Here is a 21968-nt window from a genome sequence, read left to right on the forward strand (position 1 = left end):
AGACCATGGAACTACCAGGCAAGGGCCCAAGGTGGGCCCTGGTCATGACAGGTACCACAAAGCTGTCACACAAGGCACGTGTAGGCCATACTGAGTCATCTTTATTTCTCTGAGTCACACAGGGCTTTGGCCTTGGAACATCTCCCACTTGGGGGCTGCACATGCCAAGGAGACCAAAACAAGAAGGAAGCCTGGGACCTGGCAGAGGTTGGGATGTCCTTGGTAGAATGATAAGGTGCTAAGACCTCTAGCCTCACCATTTGCCCAGCTCGGGCAGACAGCGAGGAGGCTGGGCCCACTCCCTTTACCATACTACCCTAGTTTTAGACATAACCTAGACAAAAGTGGGCGGCAGACACACCCAGGGTCCGCCTTGCCTCTCCTCAGTGGGGTGATCCTTCCTGCAGGCACCTGGGAAGGTGGTGGCCAGATGTTGGGAAGACGAGTTCCTCAGCTTCCTGCTACCTGTGGCAACAGCGGGACAGGGCTGTCTTCTCAGCCATAATGGGCACTGGGTAACTGGCAAGGACCCCACCTGGTCACAGGGCTGCCTTCCCTCCCTGGCAGCCCCTTTGCTGCAGCTTCCGGATGAGTTCCAACAGGTTCATCTGTAGCATTAGCTCCTGGGATGCAGAGGGGCGACGGTGAGGCCAGAATGACACCTGGTCCCCTTTTGCCCAGACAAAGGTCCCAGGCAGAAGCCTCCTTTTCCCAAGGGCCCAGAAGCAGATATCAGGGCCTAGAGTGTGCCAAACAGTGAACCCACAGTGCTGACTTCCAGTGAAGCCTTGGACACAGCCTGCCAAGGCTTGGACTCCACTACACAGCTGGGACTGCAGCTGTCCTGGCCTGGGGCACACAGAGATGTACGCAGGGGAGGAACAGATGAGTGCCCTCAGGGACACAATGGGCCTGAGGAAGGTGGGCAATACCTCTGCAGCCTGTTGGCTCGCCTTCCTGTGGGCAGAGGCAGTGGGACAGGCCTCTGTGCTGAGTGCTGTACAGAAGCCCTTCCTGGAGCCGAACTCCTTCCCCCTCCCCTCACCCCACACACCCTGGGCCTGGGCCCCCAGAAGCTAGCCCCAAAACCCTAGATAGGGTCTGGCTTTTAGGGATTAGTGTCCCCTGGGCTATGCTGACCTGCGGATTAGTGGTGACATAGAATCCAGCAACCCCTGCCTTTTCCAGTGTGCTCTGCTGGTCTGCCACCTTCCGGTCCAGCTCCAGGACAATCTTCTGGTCCATTGCCCGCTGCTCCTCACGGATCCGGTGTTCTATGGCCTGCCACAGTGGGGCAGCTCAGGAGTTCAGTCCTGACCCACCAATGCCTCAGACACAGGCTTCCAGCCTGCCACCTCCTCAGGCGCCAACCCCCACCCCCGCCCCCACCCCCACCCAAAGCTCAGACTCCAAGACCACTATAGCACCCTTACTGCACCTGGATCACTCCCTTCTCGGTGACACCAAACGCTATGGAGGAGCTAGGTGGCCCTCCCCCAAATGCTCTCCCCTCTTAAGAGCTCCTATGAGGTGTCCTCCCTTTGCTGTACCAGGCCTTGCCCAGTGCTGACAGCTCAGGACCACCATGAGCTGGTCAGACATGGGCTCCATCTCTGATTATTAGTAAGTTGGCCACTGTCTCTGGGTCTTTGTATATATTACCTCCCCACTGGGGCTGCCTAAGACCCCAGCTCGGCACCTCCTTCCAGTAGGCCCAGGTTTGCTGCCTCAGGACCTCACACATATCTCTGCATGCATCCCTATCACCTGTGGCTTCCTGGTTACATGAGGGTTTCCTGGTTGTCTTTGAGCAGGATAGGCCCCTGCTGATTGTCCCTGTCACTATATACCATTGCCCTGGTACCTCGAAGGCCATGACCACAATGGTTCCTGCTTAGCATCTGCCCTGCACAGGACCAGCCCACCAGGACCTGCAGTCTTGGGGAGCAGGAGACATCACATACTCTTCACCTGGTTCCAGCATACCCCAACACTTCACAGTGAAAAGCCACATGCAAGAACTCACCAGGCCTTGATGAGCTCCCAAGCCATCCTGAGCCCCTCCACCACACCCTGTCAGCAGAGCCCAGGTGGTACCCACCCCACCTGCACCCATACCTCCTGCTCACGTTGCTGAGCTGCCTGGAGCATGAGCAAGTTGTGGGGCTGGCAGGCCTGCTGGGCTTCCTGGTGCTTCTGCCGTAACGCCTGCCTGAGCACTGGAAGGGGACAATACCAGAGTCCATCAGGAGGCAGCAGGGGTGACATGGAGTGGACCAGGGAACAGCTCCTTCCTCAGTGCCTGCTCCAGCTGTCCCACCAGAGTAGCCAGGCCAAAGGTGTAGATGTGAGGCCCTGCCTGATGACCCAGCCCTCCTGAAGCCCTGCACAGGAAGCTGGGTGGAAGTCCAGGGGAAACGCAGTCACCCAACCCACTTGGTCCCACCCTCACCCAGGGCAGGGCCCTTCTCCAGCAGCAAGGTTCCAGGGGACTCAGGAAGGTGCAAGGCACTAGAGGGTGAGGCAGGGCAGGCTGGTGTGGAGGAGGGGCCAGGGTTGTAGCCCAGACTCAAGACCAACGGGGCAGGAGACTTTGATTTGGGGGCTTCTGGACTTAGATGTCCACAGGCCATCAGTCCTGGGCATGGCATGATCATCATCCATAGGACACCCACTGAGATGACCAGGAGACCACCCAGCCAAAGGCCTGGAAAAGGAGGATGAGGAGATGGGTCACACTGCCAGAGCAAGGCATGGCATCTGTCCACAGGGGTGTGGGAGTGTCAGTGCTACCCTTCAGACCCACCCCACCCCATCCACAACTCCCAGTGGGAGTCGGGAGGGTACAGACCCTGGAAAGCCCAAGGCTGAGATGAGCTAGCAAAGGCCCCAGCTGGGGAGTCTATATTGCTCTGAGAGGACCCCACTACTAAATTGTACCATTAATACGAGCATGTGCAAAATTGTCTAGTCTGATTAGGACTGGACAGAGGAGAAAAGTATCATAGGATAGAAAGAAACCAATCACAAAATACTCAACATTAAGCAGCCCAACAAGTGTCAAGAGCCTACATCTCTCCCATAAAGTGGGATCCCTGGTCATAAGGAAACACAAGCCCAACACTCTGTCCTAGGCAGAAACCTCACATTACAGCTCTTCTCAGGAGGGCCCCTGAAGTTTCCCTGCCAGTAGTTTGGCACCTGCTGTGCTCATAGCCTTCTCCAGTCTCTTATTGCTTGGCATTCTGTGCGCATCTTGGCTATGGCATTTATCACATAAATGAGTTGGAAACTAAGAGCCACTTGAGACATAAGGACAAGAAAGTTAACGTTTACAACATGTGGAGGCAGGATTCGAGGAGAGAGATAAATGCAGGGAAATGTCATCTTCTTCCCTGTTTATCAAATGTTGCTACAAATCCCAAGTCAATCCCCAGATGCCACTTGGATGAGCAAACAGAGATAAGAGGAGAGCTGCACCTGCTACCTGGGCAGAAGGGATATGGCCTTAGTAATGGCCAAGGAAAGTGACAGCTGCCAATCACCACTTGCTAATTCAGAGGAAAGGAAAAGCAAAAAGTCACAGGATGTTTGCCCATAGCCAGCAGCACTAAAACCTACCCAAACATTCCAAAGTGTCTTGAGAGTTATCAAAAACTGCCCACTAAAAGGAACCAAGGCTCATGCTCTCTTGGGTAGCACATGTACTAAAATCGGAATGCTACAAGAAGATTAGCATGGCCCCTACACAAGGATGACATGCAAATTTGTGAAGTGTTCCATATTTATGAATAAATATGATGAAGTATAATTTATTTTTTAAAAAAGAAACAATGCTCCATGGAGAAATGGCGGGTTCCCTTTTTAAAAAATTATTCTGAGTGCTTTATTTGCTCCCAAAACTACTAACTTCTGTGGAGATACAACTACCAAGATAAGAGCAAGCACTACTTATTGACAGCAAGAGTGTGCCACAACTTCCTGCATTCAGCAGAGAATCAAAGGCAAGAGAGTGAGAAAGCCTTATGGTGGCCAAAGGGGAAGGTTTGCCCTTATGAGAGGGTGTTGGTGGAGGGAAGCTGGAGATGGGCTGACTAGAAGAGGGTCTGAGGCATGGAAACAAGAAAAGATGAGCCATAACACCTTCCTCTACCAGAAAGCAAGGAAGTACTCAAAGAATGATGGGGACACATCAAAAAGAGCCAGCACAATTTGAGCATTAAAAAGAATAAGTTATGTACTTTGAATTTGTGACTTTATGCATCTTATACCTCAATAAAAATGTTTACAAAGACAACCACCCAGACATTTAGAAAAGAAGTAATACTGACCCTACACAAACTCTCCTGGAACACTTCCCAACTCATCTTATGAAGACAGCATCATCCTGATACCTAAACCAGACAGACATAAAAAGAAAACTACAGATCAATGTCCATCATGAATATAGGGGCAAAAATTCTTGAGATTTTAGCAAATCAAATCCAACAGAGACAAGAAGAGAATAATCATGACCAAGTAGGATTTATTCCAGGAATGCAGTTTATCCCAGGATTTAAAAAAAAAAAAAAATGTAATTCACCATAGTAATTGAAAAGCTATTGATCATTTCAAGAGAAGCAGAAAAAGGATATGACAAAATGCAACATCCATTCTTGATAGAAACACACTAATTCTGGGGCAGACAAGTACTGTCTATCCCCACAGGGAATGGACGTTGTATCACTAGAGAAATTTTTGCCACAACCATTTAACTTGCATATCATCAGGTTCTACCTGCTGTCCACTTTACAGGAAACAGGGTGGAGAACCAGGTTAAATGAGAGCACGAAGAAGCAATGCGACAAATCCAGAGTGGGGACATTCTATAGGTAGCATGCCCTGCAGTCCTCAAAAAGTCAATGCCACAACAAATGCTGATGACTGTTCCAGAAGCAGAGAGACCAAAGGAACCAATTAACAATGCATGAACCTACACAGAATCCTTATAAAGTGACAATATGAGACAACCTAGGTAATGTGACTGTGAACTGAAGGTCAGAAGACAGCCCAGAATGGTCAATTTCTCAGAAGGCTATCTACAGTGGTTACATAAGAGTGTTCTTGTTCTACAGCACTGGTTCTCAATCCTGGGCTAAAGTTGACCCCCAAGGATGTCTGAAGATATTTCTGGTTGTTGCAACTTGGGGAGGATGTCACTGTTATCTAGTGGGTAGAACCCAAGAATGTTGCTAAACATCCTGTTATGCACAGGACATTGTTTCACCATTAAGACTTGTCCAGCCACAAGTGTCAACAGTGCTATGCTTGAAAACCATGGTCTAGAGCAGGGGTCACCAACCGCGAGGCCATGGACCGGTATTGGTCAGTGGCTTGTTAGGAACTGGACCACACAGCAGGAGGTGAATAGTGGGTGAACGAGGGAACTTTCATTTGTATTTGCAGTTACTCCCCTCACTGCCTCTGCTCCTCCTCAGATCATCAAGCATTAGATTTTCATAGGAGCACTAGTCCCTGGTACGAAAAAGGTTGGGGACCACTAGTCTGAATGTTTGATTTTTTTTTAAAAGGGGGGGTAACAATAAAATAACAAAAGTGGGAAATCTGATGGGACAGGTATCTAGCTAGCTATCTAGCATACCTTGCAGGAAGAGGCTCAGGAGCCCCTTTGCCCACAGAGGGGATGCCTAGGAGGGGCCAAGGCTCACCAGACTTTGGCCAAGCTGGGGCTCAAGTGAGTAAGTTTTCCGGTCCCAGAGGGTGCACTGGGCACAATGCATGGGAATTCGATGCACAGCTGTTGTGGGGTTCTGCATCTGGGGTAGGGGACTGGCCATAAATATCACTGCATAGCTGTGTGACATTGGAGGGCATCGCTGGGGGCCGTCAACCGCTACACAAACAGCCACCACCGGAATCTGTCGGTGAGCTGACCAAGCACCGAGACCTTGGGCCATCTTGCCTGGAGGAGAGTGGGGGCGCAAGCGGGCCCAAACAGAAAGTTTCGGGATGTTATGCTCAAAAGAGGCCGTGGTGCAACTGACAAAAACAAAAAATTGGCTTGACCCATTTGTCACCAAAAAAGCGCTAGCAAAGGTTCCGTGTCCTTGATCTGGTCAATTTTAGGCACTTTTTCCGAGCGACACCAGGGACGGACCAGACCCGCAGAGACCGAGAGCTCCCGGGCCAGGCTGACCTCCCCGAGGAGCTTGCGTCGTCCCGCTACCCCCGCGCACCTCGGTGCTCGTTCTGCAGACGCAGGCGCTGGTTGTACAGGCTCTTCTCGGTGAGGTGCTGGATCTCCAGCAGCCCCTGCACGATCTCGAATACGGTGCCGTCGAGGAGCGCCAGGGCCAGGTCGCTGAGCGTAGTATAGGACAGGCGCTGCTGGAAAGAACTGTGGACAGAGGGGACACAGTGAGCGGGGGCAGGACCTGGAGCTGCCTCAGTCGCCTGCCCCGCAGCCGCGCACCTGGGCAGCTCCTTGACCAGGTTCTGCAGTGCCGACAGCAGCTGATAGTGCCGCTCCTGCTGCCTGGCCCCGTCCACCGGCTCCTCGAAGGGGCCCGCATAACGCTCCATGGGGCCCACGCCCAGCCTGCCGCCGACCGAAACGACACGACCTCGGCTACGTCAGTCCCGGGCGCAGTGCACCCCGCCCCTTTTACGACAGTTCTGAGCACGGCGCGGCCAGCTTTCCGAGTCAGCTAGAACGAGGCTCGCTCCGTCGCTCCGCGGAATTTCCTAGGACAGTCCCGTATTGTCCCCGCCCCTTATCCCGCCGTCCCGCCCTCACAACCTCAGAGCTACAACCGCACTACCTTGAAATCGCGAGATTTCGAAGAATCCCGTTTTACCTGCTCGGAGTCGGCGTGGATGGAGGTCCGGGTCTCAATTTCCTCTCCTCCGGAAGTCTTGATGCGTTTATCTGCGCGGTCCTGCGCATGCGTCTGTGGGCAGCTTGAGGCCCCGGCTCTTAAAGCCTGGTCTCTCCCTGCAAAAGTTGGTTGAGTCGCTTAGCCCTGAGCTCCACCAATTCAAGCAGCGTGACCTTGAGCCGGTTTTGTCACCTTCCGGTCTCAGTCTCCTTGTCTTCCATTCATGGGACGCTGGTCCAGACCACCTGGTCAAGCAAGTGTCTCCTTTCTTCCCCACCGCCCCCGCTGGGGTCTGGGAGCTCCAGGCAGGGCCTGCACGCGGGAAGCAGTGCCTGGCATCAGGCTGGCAGCGGTGCCCTCCAGCCCCTATCATCCCTCTCCACCCCGCATCGTCAGCATGAAGAAAACCCGGTCCAATGCGTCATTCCAACCTTGAGAATAAATTGCCAGTAATCCCTAATTACAGTTTTTATTAACTACGAAAATATACCCTCCCCACCCCCCCAAAAATATCTGACAGATGAATATTCTTCTGGCCAGCAGTAAGCGGGAGATTCCTGCCTCAGCTACCATCATACCTTCCTCATCTCAGTGGGAGGGAGTCCAGCGATGTCAAAAATTGGGAGGGGGCTGGTGTGTAGCAAAATGCAAAAGTAGATAGAATCTTGGGGGGGAAATGTCCAGAAAGAAGGCTCGTGTGACCAACTTGAGAGGACGAATCCAAGTGGCCATGGATAGAATGTCCAGACTTTTGGGGGCTCTGTAAGGTCAGGTGCAAGGAGAGGAGTCAGCTAATTTAGGGACTCTCCTAGGATGCAGGATTGGGTGAACTTACCCCATTCTTCCCCCCCCCTCCCCCGGGGTGGGTGGTGGAGAGAGAGAGAGAGAGAGAGAGAGAGAGAGAGAGAGAGAGAGAGAGAGAGAGAGAGAGAGAGAGTCCTTGACTGTGCACATAAAAGAATGCAAGTGGGCGCCAGAGTTAAGAAAGAAAAGGAAAGTTTATAAGAGAAGGAATAACGTTCCACAGACAGAGTCATGTTCTCCATCAAAGACAGAAAATAAGAGAGACTCCAAGTGTCCAAGGAATTCAGTTTAAATGTTTTCCTTTCCAGGTATGGGTATGCAGTGTTGAAGGCATGGGGAAGAAGTTGTTAGTAATCTCAGCAGGAATCTTCCTATAGGTTCCCTATGATCTGACCAAATGCAGATCAACCAGGTTCCCCCACATCTAGCAGCTCTGAATACAGCCAGGTTTAATATTTAGTCAATTTGTGTAGTTCTCATGACTCTTTCCTATATTAGTTACTTGACCAAACTTTGAGCAGGCTCCCCTTTTTGACTAGGCCTCGGCCTTGGGCCCTATCTTTGGTCTGCCTAGACTAGTTGTAGCAAGAAACCTACTAAGTCTGTTTAGAGAGACTCTCCTACCCTTGATATCTGATCACCCATGATGTCTGATCAAATTCTTCATCACCTACTCTCAATATCTGATCACCCTGACTTGCCTTCAGCAAGAATTCTGTATAGTTTAGCAAGGATCCCCCTACACTTGATGTCTCCTTTTAGTAAGTTTTCATCCACTGACCCTCCTGCTCTGCTCAGGATCATAAATTCCTAGCTGTCTTTGCCATATTTGGAGTTGAGCCAGATCTCTCTTCTCCATTGTGATAGCCTTGGCACCTATGGAAATAGTCCTGAATAAAGTCTTCTTTACCATTTGAACAAGTGTCCGAATAATGCTTTTTTTAATACTCTGCACACAGTGGCTTGGCCCCAGGAGGGGGTGATAGAGTTAGGCTACAGGACAGAAGGAAAAGAGGGCAGCTCTACTGCTGTGGCCACTGCTAGATCCTTGTTCATCAGTGGTCCTTCAGAGGATCAAGAATCACCAGCCCAGAGAAACTTTGGCCTCATGCACCATCAAAAACCAAGCAATGGGGTGACGCTGGGGTCTGTCTGTCCCCTCACTCATTCTGCTGGGGGCTGAGACTATGACACAGGATCATACTTGGAGCTACCTGGTCACTTCTTACTCCCTAACTCCCTGGGGTCCTGTTGAGATGTGAGCTTCCCTGCTCAGTCCCTCAAAACAGGGCTACAGCTGATAAAATCCTCATCTGCCATCTATAATGGGCTCCTTAGCAATAGGATATCCCAAAACTCATGCTTAGTTTCTGGCCGTTTTGTTTCTGTGCCATTTTTTTGTTGTGCTGGACAAGGACCACGGGGAGCAATCACCTCATGCCACTCTTCCTTCTCCTGTGTATGTAAATGATAAACTCTGAATTGAACACAACTCATTGTAACTTTACTGGTCAGATCGGTCAGGCCTTGGCCTTGGCATGTCTGGGTGTGCTTTACAAATGGGCTGGCAGAGTTACAGTGCCTTTTAGAAGACAAGGGGCTATGTGGGCTGATGGGCTGGAGAGATGACTCCTGGGCACAGCTCTTGCCTAAGTGCTGGGTGGAGGGAGGAGGATAGGTTCTCCCTCAGTCTCACCAGTTCAGGGAGCTGCAGTGGCAGCTCTCCAAGGCCTAAGAAAGAGTTTGTGCCGCCTGTTGAAAAAATGTTTTTCAGTGGCAAGAGGTAGTGTTTGTTGAGACCAAGCAAAAGGCCATTCAAAGCTAAAACCGAGTTGGGACCCCATGAAGTTTGGCCCAGCTCCCTCCCACTCAATTCCCTGGACTTCCAACTAGGAGATTATGGTCAAGAGCAGCTGCTATGGTGGTGCTTTGTAAAGCTTTGGGGCCTGTGTTTCTATTAAAAAAAAAAAAAAAAACAGAATTTGGCCTAAAAATGTCCTGTGAAGAAAGGAAAGGAAGTGAAAGGAAACTTGCGAGTGAGGCTTGGGCTGATTCACAGTAGGTATTGTTGTAAAAAAGTGTAATTGGTTTGTCAGTACGCACTGTAGGTGTTCATGAAGATAGAACCCCTCCTCTGAGGTGCAAGGTGTTCACTGTATAAATGATGCCTTGCTGGTTTAGTAGACTTTTCTGAAATGCCGTGGGCAGACTCACAGCCCTGAATTCCTTGGTCAGGCAGAGAACAACTCCTGTCTTTTACAAAGTAAAGAATTTTATGTTCCCGATGCAAAAGCCACAACTCATGCAAGAGTATGTCAGTCAGTTCGTATTGCAGAAAAGATGTCATATACCACGGATCTTTGCCCCATGTGCTCCAAACAGATTGATACCACCGGATCTTTCACTCTCCTCCTGGAGGTTGACAGTCTCACAATGGTCTTTGGAAAGAAAAAAGTAAAAAACAAAATGGAAGACTCTGAAGGCTGACTTGCCACGTGCAGAGCAGGACCCTTCAGATGGTAAACCTGGTTGCCAAAATGTTTGGTGATTAGGGGCCGAGTGGTCCTTGACTGCTGTACCAGAGAGCCCGGATGAGTTACACTGATGGTTAGAGATAAAACAAGGAGACATCCCTAAAGTTGAGGAAAGCATTTGTGGTTGCTGCTCACCCTCCTGCACCACAGAGAAAATGAAACTGCTTTGCTCCAACTAGTGATAAAACTCTCCCTGTGGGTCAGGTGTGACAGTAACACTGAGATATTCTGCAGTCGGCACTTAGCAGCTGCGAGAAAGGAGGGAAATGAGACATGGGCTTGGCTCCCCTGGACAGCACATGAGGAAGCCCACAAGTCTGTGGATGACAAGAAGTGGACCTCACTTCGTTGCCTAATGACTACCCCATTCTCAATGCCATCGTGGCCATGATGACCGTGCCAATGACATGGGCATGGAGGAAGAGCTAGCAAAGACCACCTGGGAGTCAACACAAATGGTCTTTATAGTCACAGTGACACAGTGAATGTGTTTCTGTCATCTCCTAAGTGCCCATGGACAGTATAGTAGGGGGAGCTCTGTCTTTTCAGGGCCACTGTAACCGGGTTTATAATGAAAACATGAACACCCAGATCATGAGATGATCACTGGATTTGGCACTTGGGCTGATATAACAAAGTATCATAGCCTGGGCAATTTAAACAACAGAGACTTATTTTCTCACAATTCTGAAGGCTATAAGTCTGAGATCGGGGCCTCGGCAGGGTTGTTTTCTCCTGGGGCCTCTCTTCTTGGCCTGTAGATATCTACCTTCTTGCTGTGTCCTCACCTGGTCCTCCCTGTGTGTGCCTGTGTCCCAAACTCCTCTCCTTATAAGAAGAACACCAGCCCTTTTAGATTAGGGTCCACCTGATCTAATTAGGGTCCACCTAATGACTCATTTTAATGTAGTTACATTTTTAAAAGCTCTATCCCCAAATATAGTTATGTTGGGTTGCTGTAGTTTTCCACTGACATTTGATCACAGGACATGATTATACTAAGAGACGCCCCAAGCGATTGCCTGCATTCCATTCGCTCTTCCTTACTTCTACTGTGGAGTGGCAGTCTAATTTCCACTTCATAGTTAAAGTTAGTCACCCCAAGCAGCACCTTAACTCTCTTCTTTGCTTCTTGATTCAGAGGCATGAGGAGGCCAAAGTGGCCAGTGAAGGCTTTAACCTCCAGTTCAACAGAATCATCGTTGTGTCTCCTGGTGGCAGTCGCTCTCCCTCTATAACTAAGACCTAAAGGACAGAAGAGCATAAAGTTATGGGAATATGAATTAAAATTTTTGATAGTGGGTCATTAGGGTAACGGGAGTGGGGCCACTACTATGTCCACCCTTGATTCATGGACCCATGAATCCTGGCTATCGAAAAACAGCTCCATAATTGGACACTAATTCAGAGCATATATAACCTTCTGGAGAACCTTGCAGCAGTCCCCCAAGGTGTTGCCTCCTAGCTGGCGCTACAACTGAGTCTTCAAAAGGCTATTTTGCTGCTCTAATTAAGCCAGCTGCAGGATGGTGGGGAACATGTTGAGACCAGAGAATTCCATGAGCATGTGCCCTTTGCTGCACTTCTTTTGCTGTGAAGTGAGTTCCTTGATCAGAAGCAATGCTATGTGGAATACTATGATAGTGAATAAGGTATCCTGTAAGTCCATAGATGGTAATTTTGACAATAGCACCCTGTGCAGGAAAGGCAAATTCGTATTCTGAGTAAGTATGTATTCCAGTAAGAACAAAATGCTGCCCATTCTATGTTGGAAGGGTTCCAGTGTAATCAACCTGCCAGCGGGTAGCTGGCTGATCACCCCCAGAGAATGGCACCATACTGGAGACTCAGTGTTGATCTCTGCTGCTAACTGAGTGCTAGATTAGGCAGTCAGAGGCAGGTGTAGCCAAGTCAGCCTTGCTGAGTGGCAATCCATTTTGCTGAGCCCATGTGTAACCTCCACCTCTGCCACCATGGCCACTTTGTTCACGAGCCCATTGTACAATGAGAAGGGTGGTCTGGGAAAGAGGCTGACTGGAATGCACAGAATGGATTATCCTATTCACTTGATTATTAAACTTCTCCTCTGTTGAGGTCACCCTTTGGTGAACAGCCACACGGGACACACACACACACGCTCTATCTATCTATCTATCTATCTATCTATCTATCTATCATCTATCACCATTCAGAAAGGTCTATTTACACACCTGTTTCCCCAAATTTCTTTGTCATTAGTTTTTTAATGACGTTCCTTCCAAGTCCCTGACCATCCAGCCAAACCACTGACCACGGCCCTTGGATCACTATATCATCACATGTCTGGCCATTTCCCTTTCAATGCAAAGTACACAACCAGGGCACTGCTTGAAGTCCTGCCCACTGGGGTGGTTTCCCTCCACCACCATCCTTCAGAATGTCCCAGAGAAGGACTATAGTGCTGCAGCTGTCCATTGTCAGATGGTGCTTGTATATCTTGCAGAACCATCTATGAGCTGGGCTCTAGTCTTCTCTTCTTCTATCAACTGATTTTAGGAAACTCCCCATGAGGCCAGAGGTATAGGCTGGGAGCGAGAAGGCAGTGTAGTAGAAACGAGGACGAAGGGCATTTGGGCCACTTCTTCATATAACGCTTGTGTCTTCAGGGTCTGGTCAGGCCCAATCATATTTATAGCACTTCCATTTGATGACATAGTGCTGCCGTGCACACCCACTGTTATGGCTTAGTGGGTCAGATTACACCCAGCTCATGATGGACAGCTCAGGTCACATAATAACTTGGTGGCTATAGTTAAATGTTCAGTCTCTATAAGGCCCAATAGCAGGCTGAGAGCAGTTTCTCAAAAGGAGAGAAGTTTATTTGCAGATGATGGCAGGCCTTCAAAATCCTACAGGCTTGTGCTGCAATTCACCGCGTGAGCTTCTAAAGTCTCCGAACAGTGTCTCTCTCTGCCACTGATACTTCAAGCACCCTTTGGGTGGCTATTAGCCCCATGGCACATGGATAAGTCTCAAAAACATGATGCTAAAATTAAGAAGCCAGACAGAAAAGGCCATATTGTATAATTTCATTTTCATGAAACATCCAGAACAGGCAAATCTGTAGAGACAGAAAAAAGCATACTGGTGGTTGGCAGGGCCTGGAGAGAGGGCAGAGTGGAAAGTGACTGTTTAATAGGAAAAAATTTCTTTACAAGGTGATGAAAATGTTCTGGAATTAGATAGTGATGCTTATTGTGCACTTTGTCAATAGACTATAAATCACCAAATTGTTGATTTTTAAAAGGGCGAATTTTATGGTATGTGAATGATATCTCGACTTTTTAAATCACGTGATTAATAAAGAGTACATACATTTTTTAAAAAGTGTTAACACGAGGAACAGATATGATTCTCTGAGTGCTTTATTTGGTTCCATTACTACCAATTTCTGTGGAGATAAAAGAAGATCACCCAAATGAGAACAAGCACTATTTATTTGGAGTTTGCTCTATATAGCATCGGATTGGCACCACCATTTGCATTCAGCAGACCCAAAAGCAGGTGGAGGAGTGGGAAAGCTTTCACCATGGTGGGAAAAAAGAAAAAGGAAGGCATGTCTTGATTGGAGGGTCAGGCTGACTACAAGAGGACCGTCCTACATGAGTGGTGAAGGGGAGCAAATATGACTTTATCTGGTTTGGTCCTAAGTTAGAAGTGGGGACAAAATGGCAGGAAACGGTCTGCCATTGATCAAGTCTTGACGGTTTGGAACCAAGTGCTACAGAGATTGTGGTCTGGCTTTTCAGGTTGGTTGTAAGCTTGTGGGTTAGGGCTTCAGAGGTTGGAGCAAACACGTTCCCAGGCTCCCCAGTGGATTTAGAAAATTTCTTAGACTGCATGGATTATTATTCAGCCATAAAAAGGAATGAAATCTTGCCATTTGTGACAACATAGATGGATCATGAAGACATTATGCTAAGTGAGATAAGTCAGACAGAAAAAGATAAATACTGTGCACTCTTATATGTGTAATCTAGAAACAAAAGGAACCAAAAATGGAGCTTATGGACAAAGAGAAAGATTAGTGGTTGCCCTAGGCCTCTTCGCATTGGCCATCATGTCAGGCCACAGCTCCAGGAAGGGTACCTGGATTTGGGGATGTTTCCAACACCAAGTACTACGCAGACCCGCTTTCAGGATGGGCGCCCTAAACGGATTTACCCTTCGAGCTGGTTCCCTCCTCCACGAATGGACTCAGGAAAGATTGGCGGGAGTCCAATCCGAAGGCCAGGATCCTCGCAGGCCAGTGCCCCGCCTGGGGAAGGCCAACCCACCCTGCTCAAGCATCCACCGCCGCCCTCGCCCTGGACTGTCCCGTGTCCAAGAGCAGGTCCGTGTTGCTGGAGTGGAAGTAGCCAGGGCCCCGTCCCCGTCCCCACAGACGACTCGTGCAGGTCCACGACCTTGAACAGACACTTGAGAATATTTCCAGGAGGCGTCTCTGATAATTAGGATCCATGCGGACCGGCAACTGAGCCTATCACGGGCTCTCCTCTCCTCCCCGTACAGCCGCGTCCCAACCTTCGGGACCAAACTAGAAAAAAGCGGGTCACATGGAAGGGCCAATGACAGGACCACGCATGGGACGGCGTCAGGGGCGGTCGGTCCCGCGGGGGGGCGGGCACGGCGAGGGCCGGTCAAGCCTCCCCTGCGGCACCGTGCGCCAGCCCAGGACAGCGGCGACGGGCACGCCCGTCACTTCTGCACGTCCAGTCTCTACGAACAAGTGGCACGCCGACGCTCCGACACCACCGGCACGATCCCGCTCGTGCCGCCGGCCTTCTGGAACGCTTCCTGGGGCACCGTGGCCACATCTCATCCCTTGCAGTTTTCGTGGGAACTCGGGAGCGGAGACACTGCGTAATAGTGGCCGCCAGATAGCGCCCGAAAACCGGCGCGAACGTCGGCGGAACGGGCCCGGATCGCGGGCCGGCGAGGGCGCGCCGCCGGCCGCCGGCTCCCGTTCCAGCGCACCTCGCGCCTCTCAGCCCGGGAAAGGCGCCGGGGCGTCCGGCGCGGCCCCCGGCGTCCGCCTCGGAACTCCTGGCCTGCAGGGCGTCACCCCGGCAGCACAACGGGAACTTGAAAATGTTTTCGGGCGGCTGCTGGGAAGCGGGCAGACTTCCCCGCCGCGCAACTTCCAGGCTGGTGCAGGCCATTTCTGGACTCCGGAGAGGACTTGGGATTCCCCCGAGAAGCCTGCAGATCAGGCGCTCGGTCCAGGCTTGGCTGAGCTGTTTCCCTGCTTCCTGGTGGACTTTGTCAGTTCTTTGGGGACTCGGCTGGGAGAAGATGTAAAACTGAAACTTTGAAAGTACTCGTATAAACACGGATGAATGATTTTTATTGATAATTTAGGTCTTTCTAAAACATCAAAGCCCAGAGCCATAAAGGAAATGATTGATACATTTGAGCAAAGTTTAGACAAAATTGATCTTTGCATATACCACAAGCAAAGTCAAGTGACAACAAACAAGTGTGGAGAATATTTGTGCAAATACATGTGTAATATGAATATTGATTTCATCATTACGTATTATAACAGAAAATCATAGCCATTAAGAGGGACCAGGTTAAATAAATTCCAGTACATCAGTACAATGCACCACTATGAATTTGTGTTTTGGTTTATTTTGTTTTTAAAATGAAATAGATCTATAGGTACGGACATGGAAAGATGTTGATGACGGACTATTAAATGAAAAGCAAGTTGTAGAACTTCTTGAAAAAATTAATATATGCGCTTTCCTTTAAAAAATACTTACATGGAAAGGCAAAGGATTTAGGATAACAATTTTGAAAAACCAGAATAAAATCTTCCCTATTTTAACAGTTATTATGTAGCTATGAACTCTGTGGGATGTTGGCAGAGAGAAAGACAAGCTGATCAATGGAACAGAATAGAGTCCCAAACAAAGATGTGGAACTGGTTTTTGGCAAATGTGCAAAAACAATTTATAGGAGGAAAGATGTCTTCTCCATCAAAAAGGAGCAGGGCAATGGGACATCCACAGTAAAACAAAACAAAAACTCCTTGACCTAATGGCCTACACCTCACACCTCATACAAACATTAACTCCAAATGGATCACACATTTATGTGTAAAATGTAAAACATTAGAAAAAAATTATATGAGAAAAGCTGGGGATCTAGGGCTAGGTAAAGAGATTTTTAGACTTGACACTGAAAAGGTGATTCATAAAAAAGAAATGGATAAATTAGAATTTATTAAAATTTAAAATGTAGGCTTTTTGAAAGAGTAAATGACAAAGTGCACACTGGAGGAAAATATTTGCAAACCACATATCCAACTAAGAGATAATATCCGAATGTACAAAAACTCTCAAAATGCAACAGTGAAAATGAACGGTCTGGTTATAAAATAGGCAAAAGACACAAACAGGCATTTCATTGAAGAGGATATACAGATGGCAAATAAGCAGATGAAAAAATTAAAATCATAGTGAGATATCATGATACATCTATCAGAACAGCTTAAAGTAAATATAAGAACAGCCCTGAATGCTAGTGAGGATGTGGAGAAACTAATCGCTTATGCATTGATCAATGGTTGTGATATAAAATGGTATGGCCACTTTGGAAAACAGTATAGCTGTTGAAAGAAAAAGAAAGAAAGGAAGGAAGGAAAGAAGGAAGGAAGGAAAGAAGGAAGGAAGGAAGGAAGGAAGAAAGGAAGGAAGGAAGGAAGGAAGGAAGCAAACAATAACAAAAACGTGCAATTATTACACATTTCAGTAACTCAACCCCAGTGCATTCATCCCAGAGAAATAAAATTTGTGCCGTAAAGGGCTGACTCAGCAGGTCCAGGATGTTCAGAACGTGCACATTCCAAAGAAAGTTCTGACTTCACATGAGCCCAGGAGGAAACCTCTAAGCCCTTGCAATGTCCTGCCTGGTAACTGTCTTTAGTTAGCCGAGGGCTTGAGTAGTTTAGGTCTACAGTGATTTATGATGAGGTGAGGGCCCTGAGCCATGCAGCGGTATCAGTTTGACTTCCAGGAGATCAGCTTTGTGGAGTCCTGTGAGTCCTTACAGTGAGGCATCAAGCCCTAGAGGACTCCACCATGGGGCCCAACAACATTTATGTTCACACAAAATCCTGGATGTGAATGTTCTTAGCAGCTCTGCTTTTAACAGCCCAATATTGGAAAACAAAACAAAACAAAAACATAAGTGGTTTAAGGCAGGGTGGGGGAGGATGTCCTTTGTCTTGGAAAAGAAGAGATGTGTTTGGAGATATGTACCAGAGGAAAAATAACAAACTGGGCAATGGATTGTCTATGACATGGGAGACACAGGATGAAGAAATGCTACCAGAGTTTGAAGCCAGGTCACTAGCTGAAGAGTGGCATAATCCATTCAGATGGGAGGTGTAGGGTATGGCCAAGGTTAGGGTTGGCCTCTTTGTGATATGTCATGTCTATGAAGCATTCAAGTCAGAAAAGAAAACCAATTAGGCTGCTGGAGATCTAATTCTGGATGGAGATAAAATCTGGGATGTATTATAAGCACTGAGTTCATCACAAATGCCATAGAAATTGATAAAGACTAACTAGAACTTTAAGGAAATATTATCAGTCAGGAGGGTCTATGGGAGGAACTAGGGCTTATATAAGTTCTTACACTCTACGTAATTGCTATAACCCAACAGGAAGAACTCTGTTGTATTTTTTTTCTTTTTAAGGGAAGCAGGATGGTTTAATTTATAGAGTCAAGAGTCATTTATTCTTTACTACAGTGTTCAACATGCAAATTACATTCATCTTTTAGTACAGAAATGGCACCCTGCCACTTCACTGAGAGTTAATCCAGTTGGAATTATTTCTGGGCAACCCTTAACTATGTGTCTGCCAGCAATTGCCCTTTCTCCCTTATTAGTGATACATAAATTCTCTCTTATGTAGAATAACTGGGGAATGAAGTTTTTCATTCATTTGAGTAGCCATATACGTACAGCACCATTAATTTGTCAATGGATTTGATATATTCTGAACTCTAGATCAAGACCTCACACTACTTAACCTGTCTTTAATGATCCCAAAGGCATTGAGAATCCAGCAATGTCTCACAGTCATGGATTTTCACTGGACAGTATTATGAGCTAAAGAAGGTTTGCTAAGTCAATCCTAGCCCTGGGTATTCACTCTAAAAAGAGTTTATTTTAATAAGATTTTGACACATTTGCTCTTTATGTTATTCTCTGGGCTCAAAATGTACAACTCAGGAAGCTTTATTTTGCTCATCCACAGTTCCTAAATTTTTATAGCTCTCTTCAGTAAAGAGTTATAAAATTACTAACGAAAAATTAAAGGTAAAATGCAGGATGTTCAGATCCCAAGAAAATAGAAATCTACCGTGGTTAGAAGTGAGGCTGATTATATATAATAATTAGGTATAATTGACAATGCTTTTCCCAAAGACTGTATTTTTTGCTAAGTTTTATATAATATCACTAGCTTGAGTCTTCTCCCTTTCTCTGACTTTCATTATTATTTCAAAAAATTAGAGGTCTATAATTCCTTTTTGAATATGCCTTCAGGGTGGAGGTCTTTGGCCATGAGTTCCTCTTTGACATTATCTAGCGCTTACTGGTGATCTGTCAGCTCCAAAGCTTCCCACTCTGCTTAAGAGCTTTGTTGGTGTCTCTGGCGATGGCCATGACTACTCCAGTCATCTGCTCCTGTATCATCTGTGACTGGTCAGTGGCATTATCTTGACCCAGAATCAAAGAGTAAGTGCTCCGAAGCTCAAAGACATTGAGGAAGTATGAGGATACCGAACTCATCCAGGATGCATCTAATATGAGTAGTTTGATTCCTTGCTATAGCACAGGCTTAAAATGGAGGGTCAGTGGAAACGGGACATTGGTTGTGACAATGCCTGAAAATATCATGTTGATCCATCCACCAATAAGAATCATAGGGAGAACATTTGTTACATTGCCTTTCATCATGCCTATGAGCATAGTGGGATCGGTCACGGAAGAAGAAGGCACTACATTCCTTTTAATTTTTTTGAAAAACCCATTCTCTGGGTTGTTGAGTAATATTTTTGTATCAAGAAAGACTGGGAATGTATTTTCCATTTTCCCTGAGGACTCTACTTGAGTTAAGACTTGACTGTGGGAGACTTGTTCCTGGGTAAGCTTCTCGTCGCTCTGCAGCAGGATGGACACGTGGTGGCGGATCACGCCCATGAAGAAGGTGATGATGACGATGGGCAGGACCACCCAGAGGCGGATTTTGGAGTCAGGCGGCAGCTCAGAACTTGCCACCTTCACAGTGCACCAGCTCCTGGCCAAGTGTAGTCGGTTTCTCTTACCCTGGCCATGGAGTCTCCACTGTGAGTTTGCCTCTGGGCTTTCTCAAGCCCTCAGCCTAACGTGCTGGGACCCTACCACAGCCTCTGGCATGGGGCACTCTCCCCAGCCCTGGGAGAACTCTTTATAATGAAGTTCTATGGTTCTACTATCCTCCTCCCTTAACTTCCATTTTCCCTTCTATAAATACCCCTTCATCTTGGCATGCAAGTGAGTATGCACGTGGCTTATGGCCACGTCTGCACGCACTGGGTTGGAACCCTTTATTTTTCCCATATAAATCCTTTTTGGTGATGAAACACGTAGTTGATATTATTTTTCAGTCAACAAAATGAACTAGATAACTCATAGGTTATTTTTTTTTTTTTTAAGCATAGTAGTCTATAGCCATGTTACCCTAAACAAGCCCGATCCCCTCTGATCTTAAAAGCTAAGCAGGGTCAGCCCTGTTAGTACTTGGATGGGAGATTACCTAGGAAGAACAGGTGCCACAGGCATAAAAAATAAGGGATTGTAAACTGACAAGGTCCTTGCAATAATCTGTGAGGTCAATCAAGGGTTGCCTCACTTAAAGAAATAAAAAATAAAAAAAGCATAGCAATAAAAAAAAATAAGGCCCAGGGTGGACCTACAGGTGCACTTCAAATTTTAACACCCAGAGGAGCCTGTGCTGTCAAATAGTGCTGTAGAGAAGCATTGGGAAAGGTAGTGTAATTGTAAGAACATGTCCAAATTTGGAGCAATTTTTTTATAAATCTATTTGAACCAAACCGATGACAAGTGCTGATGAGCAAGATCTCAAATGCTCTAGAGAATACCTTTTGCAGCTTCTTTTATGCATTTGAAATTAAAGAGGGAACTAAGGAAGGTTACATGGAGGTGGGAAAAAGCAGGTGCGGATTTGATTACAGGATAGTTAACAAAATTATGTGCTCTCTTGAAGTTTATTGAGGCTTATTTCAAAGGTATGTTTACCTAGGTGCACAGAAACAATGGACAGGGCTTGCTTAGGGCAAGGATAAACCTTTTACTTAAAAGTTATATGCCTGGGGCATGACTACACACCATGATCTGCTCAGTTAGGAATTTATAATCAAATCACCCTGTGAGTTACTTTCCATACCCTCCCCCCCGCCCCTTTTTTTTGGTCCACAGTAGGAATAAAGGAGAAGATCCTACTGTCAGGAGCCAGAATAAGGAGTGTGCCCAGAAACAAAGATGGGCGACACCTCCTGTGTTTCTACTTCTGAAGTCTCCAGGCATCCCAGCACCCTCACCTCTCCCTTCCACATCTACATATTGTGGAGACATTTTCCCCCCAGTCTCTCCCACCTGTAAACTCCTCCAGTCTCTTTATTCTTGAAGCAAAAGTCTTTCCTGAACAAATTTATCTCCAGTTCCTGCACAATGTATTTCCTCCCTTTCAAAATAAACAGAAAGAGCCGTACACAGGAGAGTGACATGATGAGATTTATGTTTGTAAAAGGAGCCTCATAGAGGCAGAATGAATTGAAGTAAGGAATAGAGAATAAATGCAGAGAAAATTTAGGAGGGTACTGGTGAATTTTAAATATTCAAAGATAGCTGCTCACATGGCTTGATGAAAGAAATAACACCTCTAAAAGGACTGTAGTTAGGGGAAGGGTCGGCAATAATGGAATCTTTCCTCCTTGGACGCCAGCTGGACCAAGCACAGGTGACTTACCCAGAGCCTGATGTAGTCATCTCGAAGGGAATCCTATTGGTCAAATCTGAGCATCAAAATAAATAACGATAACAGATTACAAAACATTGGATAAATGATTAGGGAGCAGTAGAAGACCAAGTAGTAAATATGGGAGCAGTGATGGAAATGGAAAAATTGCCATTTGTCAACCATTATAGCGGTAGCTGATCCAGGCGAGAATCATTAATGGATAACAAGGCTGGTGGGGGAAAGTTGGAAGGGAAATATGAAATTGATGGAAACTGTGACTATTTCCCCATAAATTTCCACTCATACAAAATAAAAACAAATCTCTGCGTGTTTGGAGAAGGTTGGCAGAGATGTCACACAGTTATCCAGTTGGCCTCAGCAGTGCTGGGTGAGGGACAGTCCCCTGAAGGGCTGCACTGAGGGAAGCCCTGCATCAGGCTGGGGGTTCCTGCTGAGGACACAGGGCCTGAGTCTGCTCAGGAGGGGACAATGGGAAGGCTTGGCTGGGGTCATCTATGCTCTATAAATCTGTCAAGGACAAGAAAATGTGAGAGAGTGTGGGGAACAGCTCAAAAAAAAAAAAAAACTGGCCTAGAATAAAAAAAAGAGAGAGAGAGAGAGACATTTTCACACAGGTGGAGCAGTTGGTAAATTTGAAATGGGCCTGTGGCGTT

General features: G+C 47.3%; 1 protein-coding gene, 1 non-coding gene and 1 pseudogene across 4 annotated transcripts; 1 reads left to right on the forward strand and 2 right to left on the reverse strand.

The window, feature by feature from the left end:
* Nucleotides 1-79: 79 nt before the first annotated feature.
* Nucleotides 80-6728, reverse strand: DGCR6L (DiGeorge syndrome critical region gene 6 like). 3 transcript variants are annotated; one of them, XM_016166959.2, is made up of 5 exons: nucleotides 6473-6713; nucleotides 6237-6397; nucleotides 2119-2219; nucleotides 1141-1281; nucleotides 80-465 (listed from the first exon to the last, which is right to left on the reverse strand). In XM_016166959.2, exons 1-5 carry the CDS (start codon nucleotides 6580-6582, stop codon nucleotides 451-453), a joined length of 528 nt encoding a protein of 175 aa, XP_016022445.2. In that variant the 5' UTR covers nucleotides 6583-6713; the 3' UTR covers nucleotides 80-450. The 3 variants fall into 3 exon arrangements, with proteins under 3 accessions (XP_016022445.2, XP_016022443.2, XP_036077003.1); XM_016166957.2 differs by having other exon boundaries at nucleotides 80-623; nucleotides 6473-6706; XM_036221110.1 differs by having other exon boundaries at nucleotides 80-623; nucleotides 6237-6728.
* LOC118603270 lies at nucleotides 3684-3789 on the forward strand. Its single transcript, XR_004951151.1, has one exon. It is a non-coding gene; the product is annotated as a U6 spliceosomal RNA (small nuclear RNA).
* A 12040-nt stretch (nucleotides 6729-18768) lies between the features above and the next one.
* Nucleotides 18769-21323, reverse strand: LOC107521839 (annotated as a pseudogene).
* Between the last annotated feature and the right edge of the window lie 645 nt (nucleotides 21324-21968).

This window comes from Rousettus aegyptiacus, unplaced genomic scaffold (genome assembly GCF_014176215.1).
Source record: "Rousettus aegyptiacus isolate mRouAeg1 unplaced genomic scaffold, mRouAeg1.p scaffold_m13_p_5, whole genome shotgun sequence".
NCBI classification, from domain to species: domain Eukaryota; kingdom Metazoa; phylum Chordata; class Mammalia; order Chiroptera; family Pteropodidae; genus Rousettus; species Rousettus aegyptiacus.